The 22288-nt window shown below is 47.0% G+C and overlaps 1 protein-coding gene across 2 annotated transcripts in view; it reads right to left on the bottom strand.

Annotated features, from left to right (window-relative positions):
• Positions 1-22288, bottom strand: part of LOC138489243 (uncharacterized) — a 183988-nt gene that overhangs the window by 43991 nt on the left and 117709 nt on the right. For both annotated transcript variants that reach the window (XM_069616940.1, XM_069616941.1), the window contains exon 2: positions 6127-6974. In XM_069616940.1, the coding sequence (XP_069473041.1) occupies positions 6127-6962 (836 nt within the window). In that variant the 5' untranslated portion in view covers positions 6963-6974. The remainder of the gene's footprint in view (positions 1-6126; positions 6975-22288) is intronic.

Consider the following 22288-nt stretch of genomic DNA (forward strand, 5'->3'; position numbering starts at 1 on the left):
AGAAGCACAGAAAGAGAAAACACACCTTACATGGATAGCAGAGATGCAAACAGCTTTCAATGACCTGAAAGAATGAATATCGACAGCACCAATATTAGTCACGCCTGACTATGATCAGGAATTCTATTTGTTCTCCCACTCCAATGGCATCCTTATGACAGCTGTCCTAACACAAAAGAGTTAAATTGGACAACAGCCACTTGCCCATTATCGTGACACACTTGATTCTTTAATGCAAGGTCAATTTGCGTGCAAACACGCTCTTGCAGCAGTCGCGTTTGCTATCGTCATGGGCACTCCCTGTTCGCAATACTAGAAAGGTCAAAGTCCACCCTCACCACACAACGAGCGTCAGTTTATGAGATCATCCTGTCAAGCCCAAATATTCATGTGGCGAGGTGCAAAACTGTAAACCCTGCCACGTTCCTCACAGAACCATGCACTGTCCAGGATATGCAAGAACATGACTGTGCGACAAATGAAGGACAGGCAGATGACATTCCAAAAGCAAAAGCGTATGACCTGGAAGAAGGAGAAGTGTTCTTCATTGATGGGTCAGCGTCCATTGACCAAGAAACAGGTGAAAAACATGTTGGGGCTGCAGTAGTAAGAATTGAGGAGGGAGAATATGAAACACTGATTAAAAAATGCTTACTTATGCACTACTCTGCACAAGCCGCAGAACTAATAGCCCTAATAGAAGCACTTCACGCAGCTAAAGGATGTGCAGTGACAATTTATTCAGATTCAGCGTATGTAACCACCATGGTTCATGCTGGACTACCCAGGTGGAGGAAGAGGGGATTTAGGAAAGCAGATGGTTCCCCAGTACAACATGCAGACCTACTAAACAAACTGATTGAAGCACTAGCAAAATCCTCTTGGTAGCAATAGTGAAATGCTAAGCCCATTCAAAAATATGAGACGAAATATCTTTGGGAAATACAACTGCAGAAGCAAAAGAAGCAGTGGATCCCCCATACCTATGAGTACAGAGTGTATCCTAGTAAGTAAAGTAGAAGATCCAAAAGCAAACGGTTACAACACACTACCCATTGCACAAGTGATAGAGCTACAGAGCAGAGCACCATCGACGGAACAATAGTTATGAACCAAACGTGGTTGCACACAATCACCCACTGATCTATTATGGAGACAGGGCACAACAGGAAAGGTTGTCATGCCAGTAGAACTGTTATACATAGCATTCGAATAATTGTACTTTCCAGCCCACACATCCAAACAGCACATAGCGGCCGATCTCCAGGAAGATTGGTTTATACCAATCCTCCAAGAGTATCTCAGCAAAATGCTGGTTGAATGTACCACGTGTCAGGTATTCAATACAGGGAAGACCCTAAGAACGCTGACGGGCACGCTGCCACGCCCCTTGGGTCCCTTCCGTGAGCTGCACATTGATTACATGGACATGGGAGAAAGATGCAACGGGCCAGCTATTTGATAGTGGTGGTGTGCCCCTTTTCTCGATGGGTGGAAGCAGGGCCCTGTGCCCACCCAGATGCGAAGTGCGCAGTGTAGTTCCTCGTCAGAGAGGTCTTCCCCCGATGGGGAATATGTGACGTCATACGATCAGACAATTGGACGTACTTTGATCAAAGAAGTGACATCACTAATGGGAATAAAACATAAAATGTGTTCGATTTACCACCCACAGCAAACGGAGTGGTGGAGAAAATAAACGGCCTCCTCAAGAGAAGGTTACCAACACTATGCAATTCCCTGAAGAAAAACTGGGTGTACTGCCTGCCCCTAGCACTATTCCAGCTGCGCAAACAGCCTAGCAAGGACAACCACCTATCCCCCCACGAAATTGTCACTGGTCGACGTATGCAAATGCCATTGTCACCAGTAAGAAGGGCTTCTGACGCACACAGAACAGCCACTGTACTAGGAGAAGAATGTAAGGAATATCTCACACATGCAGTAAGATGCATTGCAAAACAAATTGCTCCCCCATTCACCACAGAAAGCAAAACAGACACAAGAACTGCAGCACAAGATAGCCCGGCTCACACTCCAATGCCAGGGGAATTAATGTATGTGCAAAGCTTCATCCGGAAATGAAAATCTCCAAGATTCTATGGTCTATATGAAATAATTTACTAGCCCCATCTCGCTGTAAAAGTAAAGGGGTTGTAGTACTGAATTAATCTCTCAGAAAGCACACAACAGTGTAGCACCAGATCCTCAAACTACGACGAAAGAGATACTGCGGTTCCTTATAAGGAGAGCATGCATAGATAGGTGGTAAGAACCTGTAACTTATAAAAAGTATACGCAAGCATATGTTAAAATTTTATAACGATGCAGCTCTCTCTCTCTCCCTCTCTGTCTGTCTCTCTCTCGAATCCCGTCTAAATCTTTATTAATGCCCACCCCGTTTTATCCTTCCTATAGGTGCAACGATGTTGAGGTTGACACCTCTCAATGATACTGTGCAGTTAGATAGCAGTAGGAATAAGTTACGTGCAACTAGGGCATATAGTTATAACTGCGGCCTGCACTTCATTGCAATATTTTCTACGTTAACAATGTTGATTTGGGGAATTTATTGGGAAGTGGCTTTTATCTGGGGTTCCCATATAAAAGAAGAGGGAGGTCAAATTGACATGGAGTAACAATGCATCCTTAAACCTAACAATTACTCATATAAATGCAACCAGAATGACAACAGATGTAGTTATAGTTAATGACCATGTGACTGAAAATGTTTCAAATGCATCAGATACTACGTTAGCCCCCATATCGTGTTTACAGCTCAGCAACCCACCTTGCAACCTAATGTAAAGTCTACCTCAACGTCTGATGAGCTGTTTGATGTGTTGCTTACCCCAGTTCCCAATGCAAAAACAAACCCCTTTTACCCCACTCTGGTCAGCAAGCAAATGTAAATACTGATGCGAATGAAAATATTGATGTTTCCCCAACGCATAGCCAACTACCTATGACATATGACACCACTAGTACCGCGTGCAGCAGCTCCCAATCCACATTGTGCAGCAGCCTAATGGTCCAGTTACTACCACCAAATGTACAGAGGTCACCATTCAACAACGACAGGGCATGTAGAAGCTTGGCAGGGAAACGACAATCTCTCTTACATAGTAGGAGAAGAAAAAGACAAGCACTGTAGTACAAGTATGATGCCTACCATGGTCTAGGATTAGACAAAGTGGAGGACCTTCGCCATCCTGGGCAATCTAACAGCTGGTACTCTGATATGAGTGCCACGGGAAGGCGAACGGCCAATGGGAGTTGCTACGTGTGTTCCTTGATACTGCATGCATCCGGGACGCCCAAGGTTTTAGTACCCGAGGAGGTACCCCTACTAGAGTCACAATATGGGTCATTACAAGCTGGGCGGTAAGGGTTAACGGTCATCGGTAACGAGACCGGTGCCATTCAACGTCATCAAAGTGAAGCTACGAGCACTTCAGCTCATGACGATGCAAAACCGATATGTCCTAGACCTCCTCACTGCAATGGAGGGCCGGGTTTGCAAAAAGATTGGGAGTTCATGTTGCACATTCGTACCTTCTACAGACGCTGAAAACGGGACATTATCACACGTGATCACGGCAGTACATGAACTTGGCGTAAAAATGAAAAAAGAAGCAGGGGTACAAGAAAACGACTGGTTCACAATGGCATTTAGCTGGGTACCCTCATGGCTTGGAACAATCATGAAGATGCTGATACCTATCATCGTGTTCACCTTGCTGACTTTATGTGTGTGCCAGTAAGGTCTCAGATGCTGTGCGAAAGCAGTACCTAATAGTGCAATGATGATGGTGATGATTGAGAATAGAGACAATAAAAAGGTGCCTCATGAGACACAAGAAGCACAAATACAAACAGGAGAAAGAGACAAGCCCAAATATTGCATGGTAGCAATATACCACACTGGGGATGAGTTAGATGCTTATTACCACACAACTATTGCACAACCCGCAGACCTTGAGAATTATAAGGAGGTATGTGTAGATCTGGCAGGGGATGTGGGATGTATATACATGACCTGTACCCCAGAAGAATATGCACGACATGGGGAAGCTTAAGAAGTGTGTGCCGAGCATGACTGCCTATTAAGGGTAGCACTGCATGGGACGAAGCAGAGAGACGGGCTCATGAACGAAGAAATACTGGGGGAGGGTATTCGTTACTTTAGGAGTAACGAAAGGGGGAATGTTAGGAAGGAGATGGTCCTACACCACCCCCCTCACCACACCATACATACACACTGTATAACATAGAGAATTAGACGAATAACATTGCCTACGTCTTCGCAGTGGGACACCATTTTGTATTAGGCCAGACGCCATCTTTTACTAGGCTTGAAAACCACCACTCTTTAAAATCACATCTCTTCCATCCCCAGCGTCTCACACAGAGGGACCAACCCATCAACACCCCCGGCAAGCTCCGCACGAGCCTTGTTCTCATGGAAGTCCAACCGTTCAGTGTTGCAAATGTTCAGTATCCATTCCAAAGAATGTGCTCTGCTGCGAGCGTGAGACAGATCCAGCACAAGTGCCCATCCATCTCCACTAAACTGCCCGGGCCACCCCACCAGGCCAGAGCCCGCCAGCCCCGACCCCCAAATCCCTTTCATACTGATACACATCTGAACCCCTCCTCTTGACCATTCCAGAACACCCACTTCAGATCTGGTCCTGTGCAGCAATATATTCTCCCAATAGCAACACGCATCTGTTCGTATCATGAGGCATCAAGGTAGAAGGTAGATCAAACCCCCGGCGGAGGCACTTGGGAGGGGGGCTGCCGTATCAAAGAAGCCCTGAATGTCGAGGTCGGCATGTCAATATATTATTCCCTTCTTTCCCAAGTACCCCCATTCATGCAATGATCAGGTGTCTGTCATTATTCACATATTATCAGTTTGTGTTGTTTAGCTTAGTTAGAAATGTTACGCCTGTTCGACCTGACCTTCACCGCAGAGATGAGCCCAGCTGACCCACGTCCACCAAGATCGAATGGGGAGCAGCGGCCAATGATGTCTTGGCATCCCATATGGAACAGGGCTTAGTATATCACTCCAGCCAATCAACTATGTCGAACATGTACCCTATGTATTACATCATTGATGACGCTTATTGCCTTTTTAATGTGCTGCCGTGTAATTTTTGGCAGAGCGCTCTCAGGTAGCAGAGTGCTTTGCTGGCAGTTTGATCTTATATAAACTTTTTTTTCCTTGCAAGATATCTCTTGGTCTTATTCCCCGACCAGGTGCGTAATTCTTTGGAACACGTGTATAAAGGGACGTGCCTTCAAAAGCCAGAGGGAGTGGACGGCTGATGGCAACAGCAAAGGCAGCCTTTAAAGTGCGTACCGCAAAGCGCACATTTAATTGACTGAGTTAAAGAAGAATTTTCTTTGTAATAAGACTGTCAACATGGGAATGGCGGCTCGGGTCCCCTCTCAGGCATAAAGCCCATTTCAAATGAAACATTTGAGAGGCAATGCCGCTGTCCCAGGTAGTGGCTATCTTGGCTGTGCCCCCTTAGTAGCCTCTCGGTAACTGGACAGCTACTGAATTTCTGTGGCGCACATTGGGGATAGTATCACTTGCCTCTCAGAACTGTCCATTTTAGTTGAAAGAACTTTCCATGTACAGGCCAGAAACCTAAATGCTGCAACAGTATTCAGTAGAGACTGTGTGTAAATGGTGAGTTGGAAGAAAAATATTTGTGGATTTAGACTCAGGAAATCCTGAATGCGATTGGATTTGACCTGAAACTGCAATGAAACTTACCTTGGGAGCGGGGGCGGGGGGCGCATTCCATCAGCAAGACACCCTCCGAGCTCCCACTCTCCATCCCCATGTTCTAGAGCAGGAGTCTACAAGTTCAGCCCTCCACAGTAGTGTCCCCACCACGATTCCAGAATAACAACTGACTGCGTGAATAACTCCCATTTAGATTAAAATTATTCACACTTTTTTATGAGAATATCCTGAAAACATGGAGTAGAATTAGCTCTCAGGGACCGAACATGAGGATCCCTGGACCACAGCTGTCCAGATGACGACAAGCCCTGAGTGTCAGCTGTGGAAATCAATATCCGAGTGCAGTGAACATGCCTTACCTGCTGGCATCGAAGGAGGTTATGAAGCGCGGATCCACAGATTTGATGCAGACTGAGTTTTCAGCACTTTCCCCGCAGCAGGTGTATGCTCTGTAGGTCAATGGACCGCGTTTCATCCGTTCGTAGGTGCCCTTGTGGTTCAAAGTGATTTCAAACTCATATTCCACATTATCTGCATTTGTTATGATCTCTTTCAGGTCCTCTTTCTGACCATCTACTGATTCTCGTGTTCTCCTCATGGCCCTGCCTTCGCAGCAGAATTCTTGTCTCCTGGTATCTTCGTTGTACACTATGTCTGTGGTGCCCAGGAAGTGGGACACCTCATGGATCAGGGTGCCTGGCTGGGAGTCCTTCTGCAGGGATTCAGGGGCCTCCCAGAACAGAGGACACAGGTGGATGATTTTATTCTTGTCATAGATGTAGACATATGCAAACGTGTTTGTCAATCTATCGCGGTTATCCTTCATGAACTTGGCCTGTTGGAGCACTCTTCTCAGATTCTGGACCCTGTCCTTTGTGAGCACTGTGTATCGCTTCATCCAATACTTCTTTTGGTCATCACCAATGTGCTCGGTGGGGTTCATCAGCAGATGTGGTTTATTCAATGTGTCGTCTAGAATTTCCAAAGCTTTTCTCCGAGCCTCCTCAGCCACACCGTGCTCCCATGCTGATAACCTTTCAGCTGCGACTTCAACCTGGATTTTCTGGCACCGTTTGTCATTTGCTGACTTGCAGCACACAATGGCCTCCCTTGTGTACATTCTTCCATGCACCTGCCTCGGGTTTCGGTCACTCATACATGCATAACCTGCAGGACAGGGAGACTTATAGGCCATTTCAAGGATTCACTGAAAAAGCAAAGAAGAACAGAGAAGGGTCAGGAATGCATCATGTCTGCTCCACGCTCTCCACCGCCAATCATGGCACAGCAATCTTGGCATGCCAACACCTCCAATTCAAGGAGGGACACTCACTCTTATAAAAATCTTTATATTGGCATTTTGTGAAAACGATGCTTAAAGAACAAAATGAACTTCACATACACCTGATCCCCGAATCCCTCTCCCTCCTTCTCTCTGTTTTTGGCCCAGTCAATATGGCCTCCCTCACATCTTCCCAAAAAGAAAGCTAAAGATATGCATACAATTGAGGTCAGTTTAGCATTATTTGCTGAATGGCATCCTTGCACTAGTGCGGTCAATAAAAAAAAGAAAGAGAGGAAGTCTACCCGATATTCTTTAAATACACACACACAGTCCCACCAGGCAATCAGCGGATGATGGTCACAGCTTGCTAACGCTGCGTGCAGGTCAGGCTAATGTGGTCTCGGGTCAAGAGATTGAGGACTGGTTGCCATGTTCCATTAGTGTGGTTGATTATTGGTGAATGTCACCTGTTCTAAGGGAAGAGTGTCCCAGATCTCCTGAAGCAAGTTTAGGATGGATGGCATTGCCACCCTAGGCCACATTGAAGCGGTCCATGTTCTAGTGGGCGCAGTCAACATAGTCAGGTTCTTCAGTCTCGGCCTCTGCGACCTCAAATCACAGTTGAGGAGTTTGCAGCTAACAGAAAGTCCATTATGGCTTTGATCACACAGAGAACCTCCCTCCGAGAGACCTTCAGTACTGGACATCTTCACCGTACATGCAACACATCCCCTTTGCAGCCACATTGTCTCCAGAACCTGTCTGCTGGGATAGGAAACATCTTGCACCTTTTGGTGGGAAGCAAACACCAGTGATATACTCTGTTTCTCTAAATTTTAGGTTGACATTAAATGTACGCACATCGTTTCAGAATTGCTGCCATTAGAGATCAGCAAATGAGTTCGCCAATATTGTTTCTCGTGTGGACATGAATCCCCATCTCGTCTCCTGTTCAGCTATTTTCATCATCAATAACTTTATTTCGACAAAAATGTGTCATAAAAGCAGCATAAATTGGAACAAAATATATAATCATATCACATACAGTAAAATAGAAGATGTTTGCTAAAATGATAGTCAACGTAAGTGTAGGGCAGCTGAGAGGAAATGGAGGGCTTCTTGTTCATCCTCTGACAAACTGGCCTGTCACCAGCTCCAAAGGCAATACTGATGTTCTGTCCTCACCAAGAAGAGAGTCCACATTCAAGCCTGTGTCTCTCCGGCATCTAACAACTCGGCCGAACTCTTCAAAATCTGCAAGGAGCTGGCCAACCCTGCTGCAGTCTCTACACCTCATGTTGCCTCCCAGGATCTTTGCAATGCCCTTGCCTCTCACTTTATCTCAAAAACCCAGGACATCATGTCCACCCTCTCCTCTTCTCCCCCCTCTGTCTGCGCTTACTGTCCCTCCCTCAGTCACCCCCCACCCTCTTTCTCATCCTTTCCTCTTTTCTCCCCTGATGAGGTCGCTAGACAAGTCCGATCTATGAAAGCCTCGTCAAAACAGGTTCCCCCCTGTTCCTCTAAAACCATCAAGGACCACATTGATACCCTCGCTCCAGCCCTTCCTGATTTCTGCAACCTCTCCTTTGCCTCTGGATCCTTCCCCTCTCCTCTGAAGCACTCCCTTGTGCATCCTCTTCTCATCCTTCTTGTCCGGCTAACTATTGCCCAATTTCCATTACTCACTTTTTAGGTAAACTCCTTGAAAAGCTGGCCATCTCTCAGCTAAACCTTCATTCTGATTCTGTTGGCTCTCTCTATGACCACCAGTCTGGCTTCAGAGCTGTCAGAAGCACGGAAACTGCTCTCCTGAATATCTGTGAAGATCTGCTCTCCAACCTTGACTCTAACATTCCCTCTGTCCTCATCCTACTCGATCTCTCTTCTGCCTTCGACACGGTCAACTCTGCTCAACCGGTCACTCTGCTCAACCATCTCTGTGATAACCTGGGTATCACCTTTCAGGCTCTGGCCTGGCTGACGTATTTCCTCTCTGATCGACCATCCCAGGTCGAACTTGGTCCTTCCTATCATCTATCTCCCTCTCTACCTGCGGTGTTCCCCAGGGGTCTAACCTCTCGCCCTGGCTTTTCAACCAATACCTAGCAACTCTCTCCCACTGCATTGCCATTTTATGCTCAAATTTCTAGTGCTACACTGATGGCAATCAACTCATTTTCAAGGCTGCCCTCGGCCACCTCCTCTCCTTCCCTCATCTCTGATTGCCTAACTGCCATTCAAGATTGGTGTGCCGCCAACGATCTTTGTCTAAATGCCAACAAGACTGAGATCCTCCTCATTGGTACGCCGTCACCATCCTTTCCCCTTACTCTCTGGCCAGCCTCCCTTGGCCCTCCTCCTACCCCTACCTGCGAGGCTAAGAACCTCAGAGTCATCTTTGGTTCCACACTTTCCTTCTCCGCCCACATCTCTGACGTCTCTCAAAAGTCAAACTTCCTAATGCACCTCCTCAGAGGTAATCTGCCCTTCCTCTCCTTCCCCCAGAAGCTCACTGTCACTCAAGCTCTGGTTCTCTCTAGGTTGGACTATTGTTACAGCCTCCTCCTAAATCTACCTGCCTCTACTCTCTGCCCTCTACAACTAATCCAGAACAGGACTGTGAGAGTTGTACTTGGCCTCAAGCCCTGGGATCGTATCTCTCTAGCTCCAAAATCCCTTCATTGGCACCCAGTGGATGCAAGGATTAAATTCAAAACCCTCTGCATTGTCCACAAGGCTTTCTCCGGCCTGGGTCCAAAATACCTTCAACTAGCCCTCCGTAAACACCTCCCCTCTGGAGCTCTTCGCTCCTCTACCTCTATCAGCCTCAGGGTCAGTCATTTTTCAAAGAAACGAGCTGTGGGTAGATCTCCGTTTTCGGCTGGGGCCTCCCTGCCTCTCTGAAACTTGAGGTGAAACCATCTCTGGTTCGGTAAGCACCTCAAGACCTTCCTCTTTGCTTCTGCCTTTGTCCCCCTTCCCCCCTGCTAATCTGTTTCTCTCTCGGCACTGTGCACCTGGCCACCCTCTGTCCTCCGGACCCAGGTACCTGCTCACCCTGCCACCCTCCTGCACTGCTTCCGGGCCACCCTTTGCACTGGGCTCTGTATCTGTACCCATACAGTCCCCCACACCCTTTCTTTTCTTCTGCACTTATTAGACATACCCTGTCTGCTAAACCCAGCACTTGCCACTTGCTGGCTGCACTACCACTATTCATTGCCTTTATTATTTATTTATTTATTTTATTTATTATTATTATTATTATTTAGCTGTTTCTCCTCTGCTCCGCACCTTCCACTTCCCCACCTTCCATGCACTTTTCCCCTTTTCCCTTACCCATGCACTTGCACGTTCTCAATGCCACTGGGCCTAGTAAGATTGTTGTTTTGTTCTCCCCTGTCCCCCTCCCCTCCCTTGCCTTGTCGCGCTCTGTAACACTTGTGCACGAGCGCAAAATAAATAAAATATCAATTCAATTCATTTGAATTATTTTTATTTTATTATAATAGACCATACTTAAAGACTTTTTATAAAACCAACACCAGTTAATAAAATTAAAAAAGGAAATCCAGAATTGTTTTCTTATTATTAAGTCTATCCCCAAATCATTGTACTCTCTATACACATTACTACACAAATGTTTGCCTAATTAGCTGGTGCTACCTCCAATTGAAGGACTTCATCATACTAAGGCAATAAGTCCAATGCTGCATAATGTTTCTCCGCAAGCCAGTCAAATGGTATACCAGAGATAGAAGTGTTGCCATAATTCGTCTTCATCGTCCTGCAGGTGCCTCCCTATAGCTCACTTCTCCTGCTTTCTTTAATAGTCTGGTAAACACAGATAAGATGCTTAGTAGTCTCACTGGTGCCACTCCGGCTTATTCAATTTGTTTGTCAAAAAGAAACTGTCATAAACACAAGGATATACACAAACGCATGAACTACTTAAAGTTAAAACCTAAACCTAATTCATTATGAGATGATTGTGATGCAACTCTCATGCCCAGTTTTAATGTCAATGGTCTACCATGCATGACAGAAACTCTTCCTTCAGGCTGTACCCTAGCACAATGTAGTGGGCCTATATATTAATTAAACCTTTGGTTCTTGGTAAGGAAGTAACACCCGCCCTACACATGGAGACTCTACCATTAGTAAAGAGCATAAGACTAAGCGACATTAACAAAGACCTGACTCATTTAAGATCGGAATCAGAGTTCTTCGTCTGGCCAGGGCAAAAGAACAGAAAGTGCAGCAAATCTTCCTTTGTGGCCCCCACATAGTACACAGCTGCTTGTACCATCAGAGTAGACATAAAGAGGTCACAGCCCTTAAGTGCAACTTATTAAATCTTGCCCTCATAATTAGGGTTCCATGTGTTAATATCCCCGCAAAAATATCGACATATTTTTTGCGCCGATATTAAGCCATGGAACATGCAGGGGACACCCCTGCAACCCCCATAATGTTTTTAATGGAAAGGGGGACACCCCCGCAACCCCTTATCCCAATAACCCCATACATAATCCCCACTGATAATATTGCCTATGGCCTTACCCCACGACCACATATATAGCGATATTATTGGTGGGGATAATATTACCTGATACCATAATTAGGCATCTCTCCCTTAGCAGATTTACTCTACATAAGATCATCTTGTAGGCCATTTGAAATTAATATGACATGTTTGCGGTTAGATTGGTTGGATATCCCTTTCTTCACTTTGAACATCCGAGAAGGTGATAAATCCCTTTTTTATAATACTAAAATCTACATTACCCATTAGAGTCGAGTTACTAAAGTGACTTTGTTCTTTCATCTTTTGGAAATATTATTTTATATGTTGGAGCCACGGAATGGTCTTTGAACATGACTTAACTAGACAAGCCCTGATAATAAAGTGTGATAAAACAGCCCTTGAGTTTTCTTCATACCGAAAGCCAAAATATGACAGATTTGATGATAAATTCATCCTCTAGATAAGATAGGTTCACTTCCTTTGGGAGCAGACTGCCAAAAGTTTCTTAATAAAATGATTTGGAATCACTTGCAAATCTGTTAGATCCAAAAAGCCCCAAAAGGAGTCGCCTCCTACAGCCTGCTGGATTTTTCCAGCCTGTTTGGAAACATGGGACTTACAATTGAAACTGCAGGAGATTGTCACACCCAAGTAATCAAACTCAGTAACCCAAAGCATTTTGCTCAAGTTAGTATATTTTGATTTCAATTGTATATATATTTTACCCACCTGGCAAACCATAATGGCAGATTTATTTGCAATAACATGAAAGTCTAATGAATTCATGAAGTGTGCATGCTTTGTAATAAGGAGTTGCAGCGGGTGGGTGATGGGGGGTCGGGAGAAAGGGGGAGAGTGTGCCAGATGAACAGAGTCATCTGCATATATGAGCGCTAGAATTAATCTATTGTCAATCTTTGGGGTGTCGGTACCTGCACTAACTAGGGCAGTATTTTATGTTTATAGAACTTTACCGTGTAGCATGTTTTGGCAAGGACAGACCTTTATCATGGACTGTACAGAGCTGTCTGCACCTGGGAATACTTACAGCCAAGGACCCCTCCTGGGACACTCCTTGGGCTTATTCAGTGCACTGTGAACCAGCTCTAAGAAATTCAGAAAGGATTATCAGTTAAAGTGGCGTTTAATGGTGGCATCATGCATAAATGTTCTACCTTTATATGGTCCTCGATCAAGCAATTATCCAGACGATGCATTCGTTCTCATGCACAGGGTTGCCCCTCCTCCCTAGTAGCAAGGCCACCTTGGTGAGATAATCAAAAATTAGTCATAGGCGCCCATCTGCGAGAACGAACAAGGCAAAAATGGGCTGTTCTTTGGGAAGGTACCCACTCGAGAGTCCGCAGCCACACTTTACCTCACTGTACCTTTCACAGATGGGAAATATCCATTTGCATATCAGTCTTTGTCCCGCTCAGAGGCTCAGCTACGCTTCACTGATGAGGCCGACAAGGCTGAAAAACGTGTCTGGGGTTGCTGTTGGTACTCTTGTTCAGAAGAGAACTGCCATAGCATTTTGGTGCTGGACTGCCCATGTGGGCGGGACAAAGACTGATCACCTTGTTGAGATGACCGCACAGTTATCCATTGGAAATGATACTGATATCATAATGCATAGTGAGAGTGTGACGCTGAAGGAACATTATGGCACTGGATGCACCATTCGGCAGATTCACCAATGACTACTATTTCTACAAACATTGTATACAATCTACTACTGCACGAGTGGAAAGGCCCACTCCCCTCACACCCAAGAGAAAAGAATGATCAAGCATTTGGATGAGCAAGTATTGTGGTGCAATGGGGAGAGCTGCAGTTCTGTAAACAGCATATTGTGCTGGTATTGACTTTCTTCCACCCCCCCCCTTCTTTTAAGCAGTCTACGCAGCCTTATAGATCAACTCTGTCAACAAGATGACGAGAGGACAGTTTGGAAGCTCAAAGCAATGTTATTGCGGGAACACAGGATGAAGCTAACAGGAGAGATCTACCATCCCTCTTTCACTAGAGTGAGGGGACCTCGTACAGGGTGTCCAGGCAGAAGCTCACAGGGGCTAAATCCTACTCCGTTCTGTGGCCCCTTTCTGTCGGCAAACAGAAGGCCTGGCAGGAGAATATCCCATTTTCTCCTAAGGTGCTCTTCCAAGCCACTTATCATGCCTTTCAGGTTTTTGTTGAACCACTCAACAAGCCTGTTCATTTGTGGATGGAAGTATGTGGAGAACTGGTAGGTGACTGTACACTCTTCCCATATAGTCTTCATATACTCGGATATGAAGTTTGATCCCCTGTCAGAAGCGACTTCCTTGGGGAATCCAACATGGGTGAATATCCCAATCAAAGCCTTCACAGCCACAGGGGCTTTGATGCTCCTCAGAGGGATAGCCTCAGGGTACCTTGTGGCGTGGTCTACCACCACCAAGATGTATGTGTTCCCTGGGCTGGTTTGAGGATCCAAAGGACCCACAATATCAATGCCTTTTTTCTTAAAAGGCCACCCAACCACAGGTAGAGGAATTAAGGTGGCCTTTGTGGCACCACCTCACTTACCAGAAGCTTGACAAGTCAGGCAGGACCAGACAAATTCCTTAACTTTTATGCCGAACTGCGGCCAGTAAAAGTGCGAAGGCAACCGGTTCAATGTCTTAGTCACTCAAGTGACCTGCTGAAGGAATTTGGTGAGCCAAATCCAAAAGGAACTTTCTGTGGCATCAGGGAATCAACAACCTTCTGGTGCCCTCACCCTCAGAGTCTTTTGGCTCACTGCATAGAAGGCCATCCTCCCAGTACACTTTGAACAGTCCACCTGTTCACCAGACTAGCTAGAGTCGGACACTCTTTCTGGGCTTTGAAGAAGTCAGTCTGACCTGGGCCTCAGCTGATGCAAACTCGTCCAGCTTGGGCGGGCCCTTCTGATCTGTGCTCACCTGGTCCTCCACCTCAGGTTCCTGCATTGTGCCAGGCAATTCTGAAGTCAATGAGTCCCCTGGCACCAAGGTATGGTCCTCACTGGCTACTGGCCCCTCTCCCTCAGGAGTAGACAACTCAGTAGTCTGTGGAACTGGACTACGGGCTACCGGCCATGCTGGTCCTTCCAACAAGCCCTCTGGAAACACTCCAGGCCCTAAGGCTATGAGAGTCTTCAATCTGGTGGCCTCTTGGGCCCTCGATGTCATAGCCGCTGTGACTATCTCGGGATCAGGAAGATCATTTCCCAACAGACATGGGACAGGGATGGAGTATTTCACCGCTATGTGGCACTGGGTCGCTTCACCTCGCCAGCTAAACTCTACAATCGCCAAGGGGCACTTACTCTTTCTGTCAAGCCCACTGATGCTACAATCAGGCCCATCAATATACTGACCTGGATGTACACACTGACGGGTAACAGCAGTGAGACTAGTGGCAGTGTCTCAGTGCGCAGGAGTTCTGTGTCCATTGATAGGACATGCATTACTCACCGTAATAGCATTTCTGATGATTGTAAGGGTTAGTGAACTACATGCCCTTTCAGTACTAGACCCTTTCATTACTGTTCACAGAGATAATGTGGTTCTGCGCACTCATCCTTGATTTGCGCCTACATTTATTTCCAAGTTCCACGTGAAACAGTCAATAGAACTGCCCACTTTCTTCCAGAAGGCCACTAACAGGCCTCCAGATAAGGGGCGTACCAGGCCTTTTTAACGCGTGAAAATCTTGTAAATACGACAGCTTTATTATTTTCCTGTGTACATTTACACACAGGTTTAGAGCAGAGGGCAGTGCAAAGGTCAGGTTACTTGACAGAAACCAGAAGGCTTCTTTTGATTTATATCTACATGGATGCAATTGCAAGCTGTTAGGCAGAATCCAGGGCAGTTCCCTTAGGGAGCACTACCCTAGATTAGGACTACAGGTGAGAGCAATAAATCCCCTTTGGTATCAGTCTGTACCACAAAGATTTAGTAGGTAGCTGTGGCTGAGCAGTCAGACTTATCTCAAGAGGGAGATGAGCAGTATTCAGGGTTAACACAATAGGTAGTACAGTACTATGGGGCAAGGAAACACTGACCAAAGTTTTGTATTAAAAAGAGAATATATATTTATTTTATACACTTCTAAGTCAACACATAGATCACAGTTAATAAAGTAAGTTGAGTTTAGTCAAAAGAAAAGCATATACAACTCCCTATTCAATTGTAGACAAGTTTGCGTTAGAGTGAAAACTGAGCAGAACGGCACAATGAAAACCAACTACAAATGGCACTCTAACAATTCAACAAAACGGAGGGAAAGCACAAGTTAAACCGAAATATCTTCATACACCCACTAGCAACTCTTCCCTGAAGTTTTGTGAACAAGTAATGCACAGTAAGACTTCAGCCAAGAGATAAATGAATGAAAACTGAGCAAAATGGCACTCCACAAGTTAAAACAGTAGGAAGGAAGAGGGGTTTAAAAGATTTAGGTGCATCAACACATTTCTCATTGACAACCAATCTAGTGAGAGCAGATCTAACAAATCAGCCAGAGTCAATAGGCCTGAGCGAGAGTCAGTGGAACAGGACCAAGAGCTTAGGAGCAAAACATTTTCTTGTAGCTTTAGTCAAGTCTTTAGTAGAAAAATATTGAAGAGGGAGATGAGAGGCGAAAGACAATGTTAAGAGAGAGGACGGCCGGCCCCACAAGTAGTTAAAGGATTTAAAACACCTTTAGGGCTACCACGGAGAAAGGGCGGCCTGGCGGATCAATGTACCTTAAACGTGAAGAAGTGGCTCCTGCGGTGGCGGTTGTTCCTGGTAGTTCCTGCAGGTCGAGGGATCCAACAGAGGAAGAGAGGCTCTCGTCGTGGAGGAAGGTTCGAGTCGCTGCACTACCCAGGGATGAAACCAGCCGCGGTGCTGCCAAACGAAGTTTAAAAGGTACGCTCCTTTTAATCGCGGTCCGGGTCGATAGCTGCCTGGCTATCCGGTCTCCAAGTGCTGGGCACTGTCGATTCGACCAAGGCAGGTCCGAGGATGCGATAGGTGAACTGATTGACCCCTCCAGCTCAAGGGAATGAGGCTCTTTCGCTGAAGATCTCCTCTCGTCATGTGGAAGAAAAGTGGTGAGACGATCCAGCAGGGCTTCACCGGTGGTGTAGATGCTGAAGATGCCTCTGGCTTCTCTCCCCTTCGGTTCCATAGGCGACGTCTTGCTCTTCCAGTCCTCAGGACCCTGCTTTAATGCAGAAAGAGACCCATTCATACAGCCTAGCTGTCACTCACACAGTGGAGTGGTCATCTTGGCGGGAGACCCTCCAGCCTATCAGGTTAGAGTGCGACCTGAGTTGCTGTGGCAACTCTGTCCGGGGGTTCTACTCCCCTCCCAAACAACAGACCCACCCCAGACTCAGTGGCGGCCGAAAGGAGGGCTTCTTGGCAGAAGCCCGCCAAAAGGACGAACAAAGGATCCCCGACCTGGGTTAGGAAAATGGAGTAAGACTCGAGAAAGAAGTTTTATCAAAGTTCTGGCAAATAAAACCTAACAGAGTAAGGTTACTAATAAAATAAACCGGCGGTATGTTAGAGGCTGTCAGTAAAAGTGGTAGCCTCGAACAATGGGAAAATCCCATAGGAAAATATTTGCGGTCGAATATAAAAGGTAGTAACCACTGCCACCAGCCAGAAACTTTGTAGAGGGGGTCTTTAAGGTAAGTCTCTCGAGAATGAACATAGGGGAAAAACTATTAACCCTTCCAGTACTTCCATATTAAGATGGGGTGTACTGGTTAAGTTCATAAACATCGACTAGTAAAGTCAATGGGGACTTTACCTGCCCTGGGAGACAGTAGTCAGTCCCAGGGTATGGAGTCTATGTTTGGGGGTCGCTACGACACCCCTGTGTCACTGCATGGAGGGTGCTGTGTAACACATGTGCATAAAGATGGTTCCTATGGGTGAGAGAAAAGATCCCCTAGGCATTAAACACAAAAATAGCCTAGAACACACATAGCAAAAATGCCTAAGAGTGGGAAAAAGAGTCTCACTCTTAGCAGGTAAAAAGAGACAGACCCTTCAAATCCAGCAAAGCTGCTGGGGGACTCTATAGGTAAGGGAAATTAGCTATGAAATGAGAATTCTCCCTAACACAAGCCACCTCTGAAACAGAATGTATTTCTCTGAAGCCTTTAAAAAAAAGAAACTACACACTGTGATAAAAGGAATGGTTTCTTTCCATTCAGCTTCAGAAGCAATGTTCATGTTTTCTTAGAATTTTAGGATTGTATGATTAATAAGATGGAAAACTAAGTTGCAATTGAGAATTAATATTTTTTAACAAATTGCTTTTTTCCAGCGAAAGCAAACCAGTATTGTACGATTGTATTTTTCAGAGTTCCAGTGCTGTGTGCATAATCATGCGGAGGCAGATCATGCTTACACTTATAAATTAATGTACACTCTAATTATAAAAACAGTGTGTAAAATGAGGACTATGCACAGTCTAGTTTACATCCATTCAACCTTGCAGTCAATGGGGTACATTGCTATAAATGGTCAGTGGCTAAAGGGTGAGTGATTGTCATTACACTGATCACAGGTGTTATAGCCTCTCAAATCTACAAGACTACAATTATAACATCCAAAACCTGACTCTCCAGGAAGTGCAAGCGCTGTTCAAAAACAAACAAATGAAAGTTACATTGGTAATTGAAATAGAAACTCAGCAAAATATGTCCTTGTGATAATCCAGATAGGTATTTAACTTTATGTAGCACTTCATAAATGGTACTGTGATTATTATACCTCAGTCGATACTCAGTTAACCAACCTCTGAAGGATGTTATCCAATAAGATAGCTCAGCCGGTTGAGCACTCGTTGCTGCAATCCGTGCGTGATCTGTAGGTTGCGGGTTTGAATCCTGGCAAGTCCAACTCAGCCTTTCATCCTTTCGAGGTCGATAAAGGAGTACCGACTCTGGTTTGGTGATAATTGTTATAAATATGTTCTATGCACAGTGCTTTGTCAAAAGAGCTACATAAATAACCATTTGACCATTAGATTAGTTATAGAATTTAGCATGGAGTCCTTGCCTCTCTGCACTGTTGTATCATAACACTGGCATACCATTAGGTAGTAATAGCTCCAGATAATTAGGACTTTCATTAAACATCAAATGACAATTCTGCTATCGAATCTCAAAACACACAATACCATTCATGTTTGCTTTACTATATAATTGGCTAGGTTTTTGTGATTTCAACATTCAAATATATACAGGAGAGATCAAATGGCCAGAAATAATAAAAGGTGTATTCTGTCACAATGCAGAAAGCTGCCGCATAAGGAACAAGTTACTTACCTGTAACTGTTGTTCTCCAGCATGGTTCTGGCATGGATTCACATGCTCATGAATATTCCCCGTCGTCAGGCTGGGAATCCTTGGTAAAGAAAAACCAGTATCAGTTTCGTTTCTGATCTGTCTTTCGTAGTAATAACCAATCACTGATCACTGTGTCATACTGACCACAGCCAATGACTGCCCTCTCCCTAAGCCCCGCCTCTGGCAGCCATCCTCAGATTTGGTAGCACGTAAAGTGGCAGTATGACCAAGTGAAGAGCCGCAGAGGGGAAGGCGGGAGGGTTCGCATGTGAATCCATGCCAGACCCATGCTGGAGAACAACAGTTACATGTAAGTAACTTGTTCCTTTTCCAGCATGGGGTCTGGCATGGATTCACATGCTCATGAATATAAGAATACATAGCAGTACACACATGCACAACCACGGGAGGTGGCAACAGGCTCAACATTAAGCAATACAACAACTCAACATTAAGCATCTCTTACCTCCTCACCAGGCTCACCTTAAGCGAACAGGTTGCGCAGCACTGCTTGGCCGACCCTGGACTCCTCCCTGGAATCCCGGTCTACGCAGTAGAATTTCGTGAAGGTGTGTGTCGACCTCCACGTAGCCGCCCTGCAGATGTCCAGCAGGGGCACACCAGACAGGAACGTCGTGGTAGCTGCGATCGCTCTGGTGGAATGGGCTCTCGGACGGCCGGGCAGCGGTCGGTTTGCCAACCGGTGACAGTGCATGATGCAGCCGGAGATCCATCTGGATATGGAAGCCTTCGAGACGGCCTTGCTCTGATTTACAGGTCCAAAATGTACAAAAAGCTGTGATGTCTTCCGGAAGCCTTTCGTGCGGTCCACGTAGAACTTCAGCGCTCTAGCCACATCCAGCGAGTGCAAAGTCCTCTCTGCCGGCGACGAAGGAGACGGGAAGAATATTGGTAGCACCAAGGGCTCGTTAAGGTGAAAATCCGACGGTACCTTGGGCATGAAGGAGGGGTGTGTCCTAAGCACCACCCTCGTGGCATGGAAAGTCAAATACGGGCTTTTGCAGGATAGGGCCTGGATCTCTCCCACTCGTCGTGCGGAGGTGATGGCCACCAAGAATGCAGTTTTTCACGACACAAACTTCATCGGTGCGGAGTGCATCGGCTCGAATGGGGTCCCCATGAGCCTGGTCAGCACCACGTTAAGTTCCCACGCCGGGGCCGGGGCCTTCACCGACGGGAACGACCAGAACAGTCCTTTTATAAATTCTTTCACCAGTCGATGGGACCATAGGGATGTCCGTCCAGTGGTCCTGGTATATCTTGAAATCGCTGCTAGATGAATCTTAATAGATGCGTGGGCCAGCCCGGCCTTTGCCAGTGACAGCAGATACGGCAGCACCTGAGGGGCCATAATCCGTAGAGGGTTAATCTGCTGCGTCTGACACCAGACAGAGAACCTCTTCCACTCGTGTCCGTAGCATTTGAGAGTCGAGGACGCCCTGGCCTTTGCAAGAACCTCTCTGCAGTCAGCCGGGATATCATATCTACCAAACTCTAGAGCTGCAGGAGCTAGGCCTGCAAGTTCAGCGACTTCGGGTCGTGGTGAAGAATGGCGCCTCCTTCCCTGGAGAGAAGATCTGCATCCGCCGGCAGCTTGACTGGTGGGGACGCTGATAAGTCCAGAAGGTCCGGGAACCAGATCTGCCTCGGCCATGATGGCGCGATGAGGATCATCCTGCACCGGGACCTCTTGAGCTGGTTGATGAGTGGAAGCAGCAACGGCAGCGGAGGGAACGCATACAGGTATAGGCCGTCCCAGGGGAACGAGAACGCATGCCCATGCTTCTCGGCTGGGGGAACCTGCTGGCGAACCTCTGACACTTTGAGTTCGTCGCTGTCGCAAACAGGTCGATTTGGGGTCTGCCCCATCGTCGGAAGAGTCGATCCACCTGATCCTGGCGTAGTTCCCACTCGTGACACGCGCGCAGCTCCCTGCTGAGCGAGTCAGCGATGGTGTTTCTTTCTCCTGCCAGGTGGAAGGGAACCAAGAATATCCCCTGAGCGACCGCCCAGTGCCACAGATCCTGTGCCTCCTTGGGAAGGGCTGGGGATCTGGTGCCTCCCTGCTTCCGTATGTAAAAACATTGTTGTGGTGTTGTCCGTGAAGATCCTTACCACCTTGCCCTTGAGGGACGGGAGGAACGATTTGAGGGCCCAGAACACGGCTCGGAGCTCCAGGATGTTGATGTGCAGGAGCCTCTCCTCCGGGAGCCAGAGGCCTCTTGCGTGGAGATCTCCGGTGTGGGCACCCCAGCCTTCCAGGGAGGCGTCCGTCGTCACCGTCTCCTGGTACGCCGGCGTATGGAAAACCGTGCCCGCTGAGAGGTGTGCTCGAGTGCCCCACCACTGAATCGCTCGCCGGAACACCTCGTTGAGGGGGATCCTGTCTTCGAAGGAGCCCGTCACTTGCATCCAACGGGCGTCGAGGAATTCTTAAAGAGGGCGCATCCGTAATCTGCATAAGTGCACCAGGTAGATGCAGGAGGACATCATCCCTAGGAGGGACTTGATGGACCTCACCCTGGCCACGTCTGTGGCTAACATGCGCTGCACCTTGCCTAGAATGGCCTTCGTCCGTTCTTCCGACGGTGCCGCCAGACACCTCACTGTATCGAGCTTTGCTCCCAGAAACAAGGCCACCTGCGATGGAACCAGATGTGACTTCGGGTAATTTTGTATTTGTTCAAACGACGAAGGTCCAGGATGGGGCGCCAGCCGCCTGTCTTCTTTCTGACGAGGAAGTACCTTGAGTACACTCCGGAGCCCCGGAGTCTCTTAGGGATGAGCTCGATGGCACCTTTTCTGAGCATCGCCCGTATTTCCAGCACAAGTTGCGGAATATGATTTTCCTTCCTGGCCACAGGTGGGAAGTGAGGGCACTTCTTTTGGAATTCGATGGAGTGTCCTTTTGCCAGGGTATCCAGCACCCAACGGTCGGTGGAGATGTTTTCCCACACGCCGACGAACTTCGTCAGCCGGCCTTCCACCGGGGTGCTTCGGTGGGGGCCCGACACCACGGCTGGTTCAGTCTTGCTTGGCGGTGTTGGTCTTGCCGCCCTGGCCTCCCTGTCGACGGCGGCGAGATCCTCCCTGCTTGCCGCGGCCTCTGTAGGCCTCCTGAGACGATGAACGTGCCGCTTGGCGGTAGGACGACGAGACACCACTGGATCCTTTGGAGGCCCCTTGTCTGCCTCCATATCTCCAAAAGGGCCGTCGTTGTTGGAGGGTTCCTAGGGCTCGGGCCGTCTCCGTGTCCGTTTTTATGGCTTGGAGTGATTCGTCCACTGTTTTCCCGAACAAATTGTTGCCGTCGAACGG

The sequence above is a fragment of the Ambystoma mexicanum genome, chromosome 9 (genome assembly GCF_040938575.1).
Source record: "Ambystoma mexicanum isolate Mex_15411 chromosome 9, UKY_AmexF1_1, whole genome shotgun sequence".
NCBI lineage: Eukaryota > Metazoa > Chordata > Amphibia > Caudata > Ambystomatidae > Ambystoma > Ambystoma mexicanum.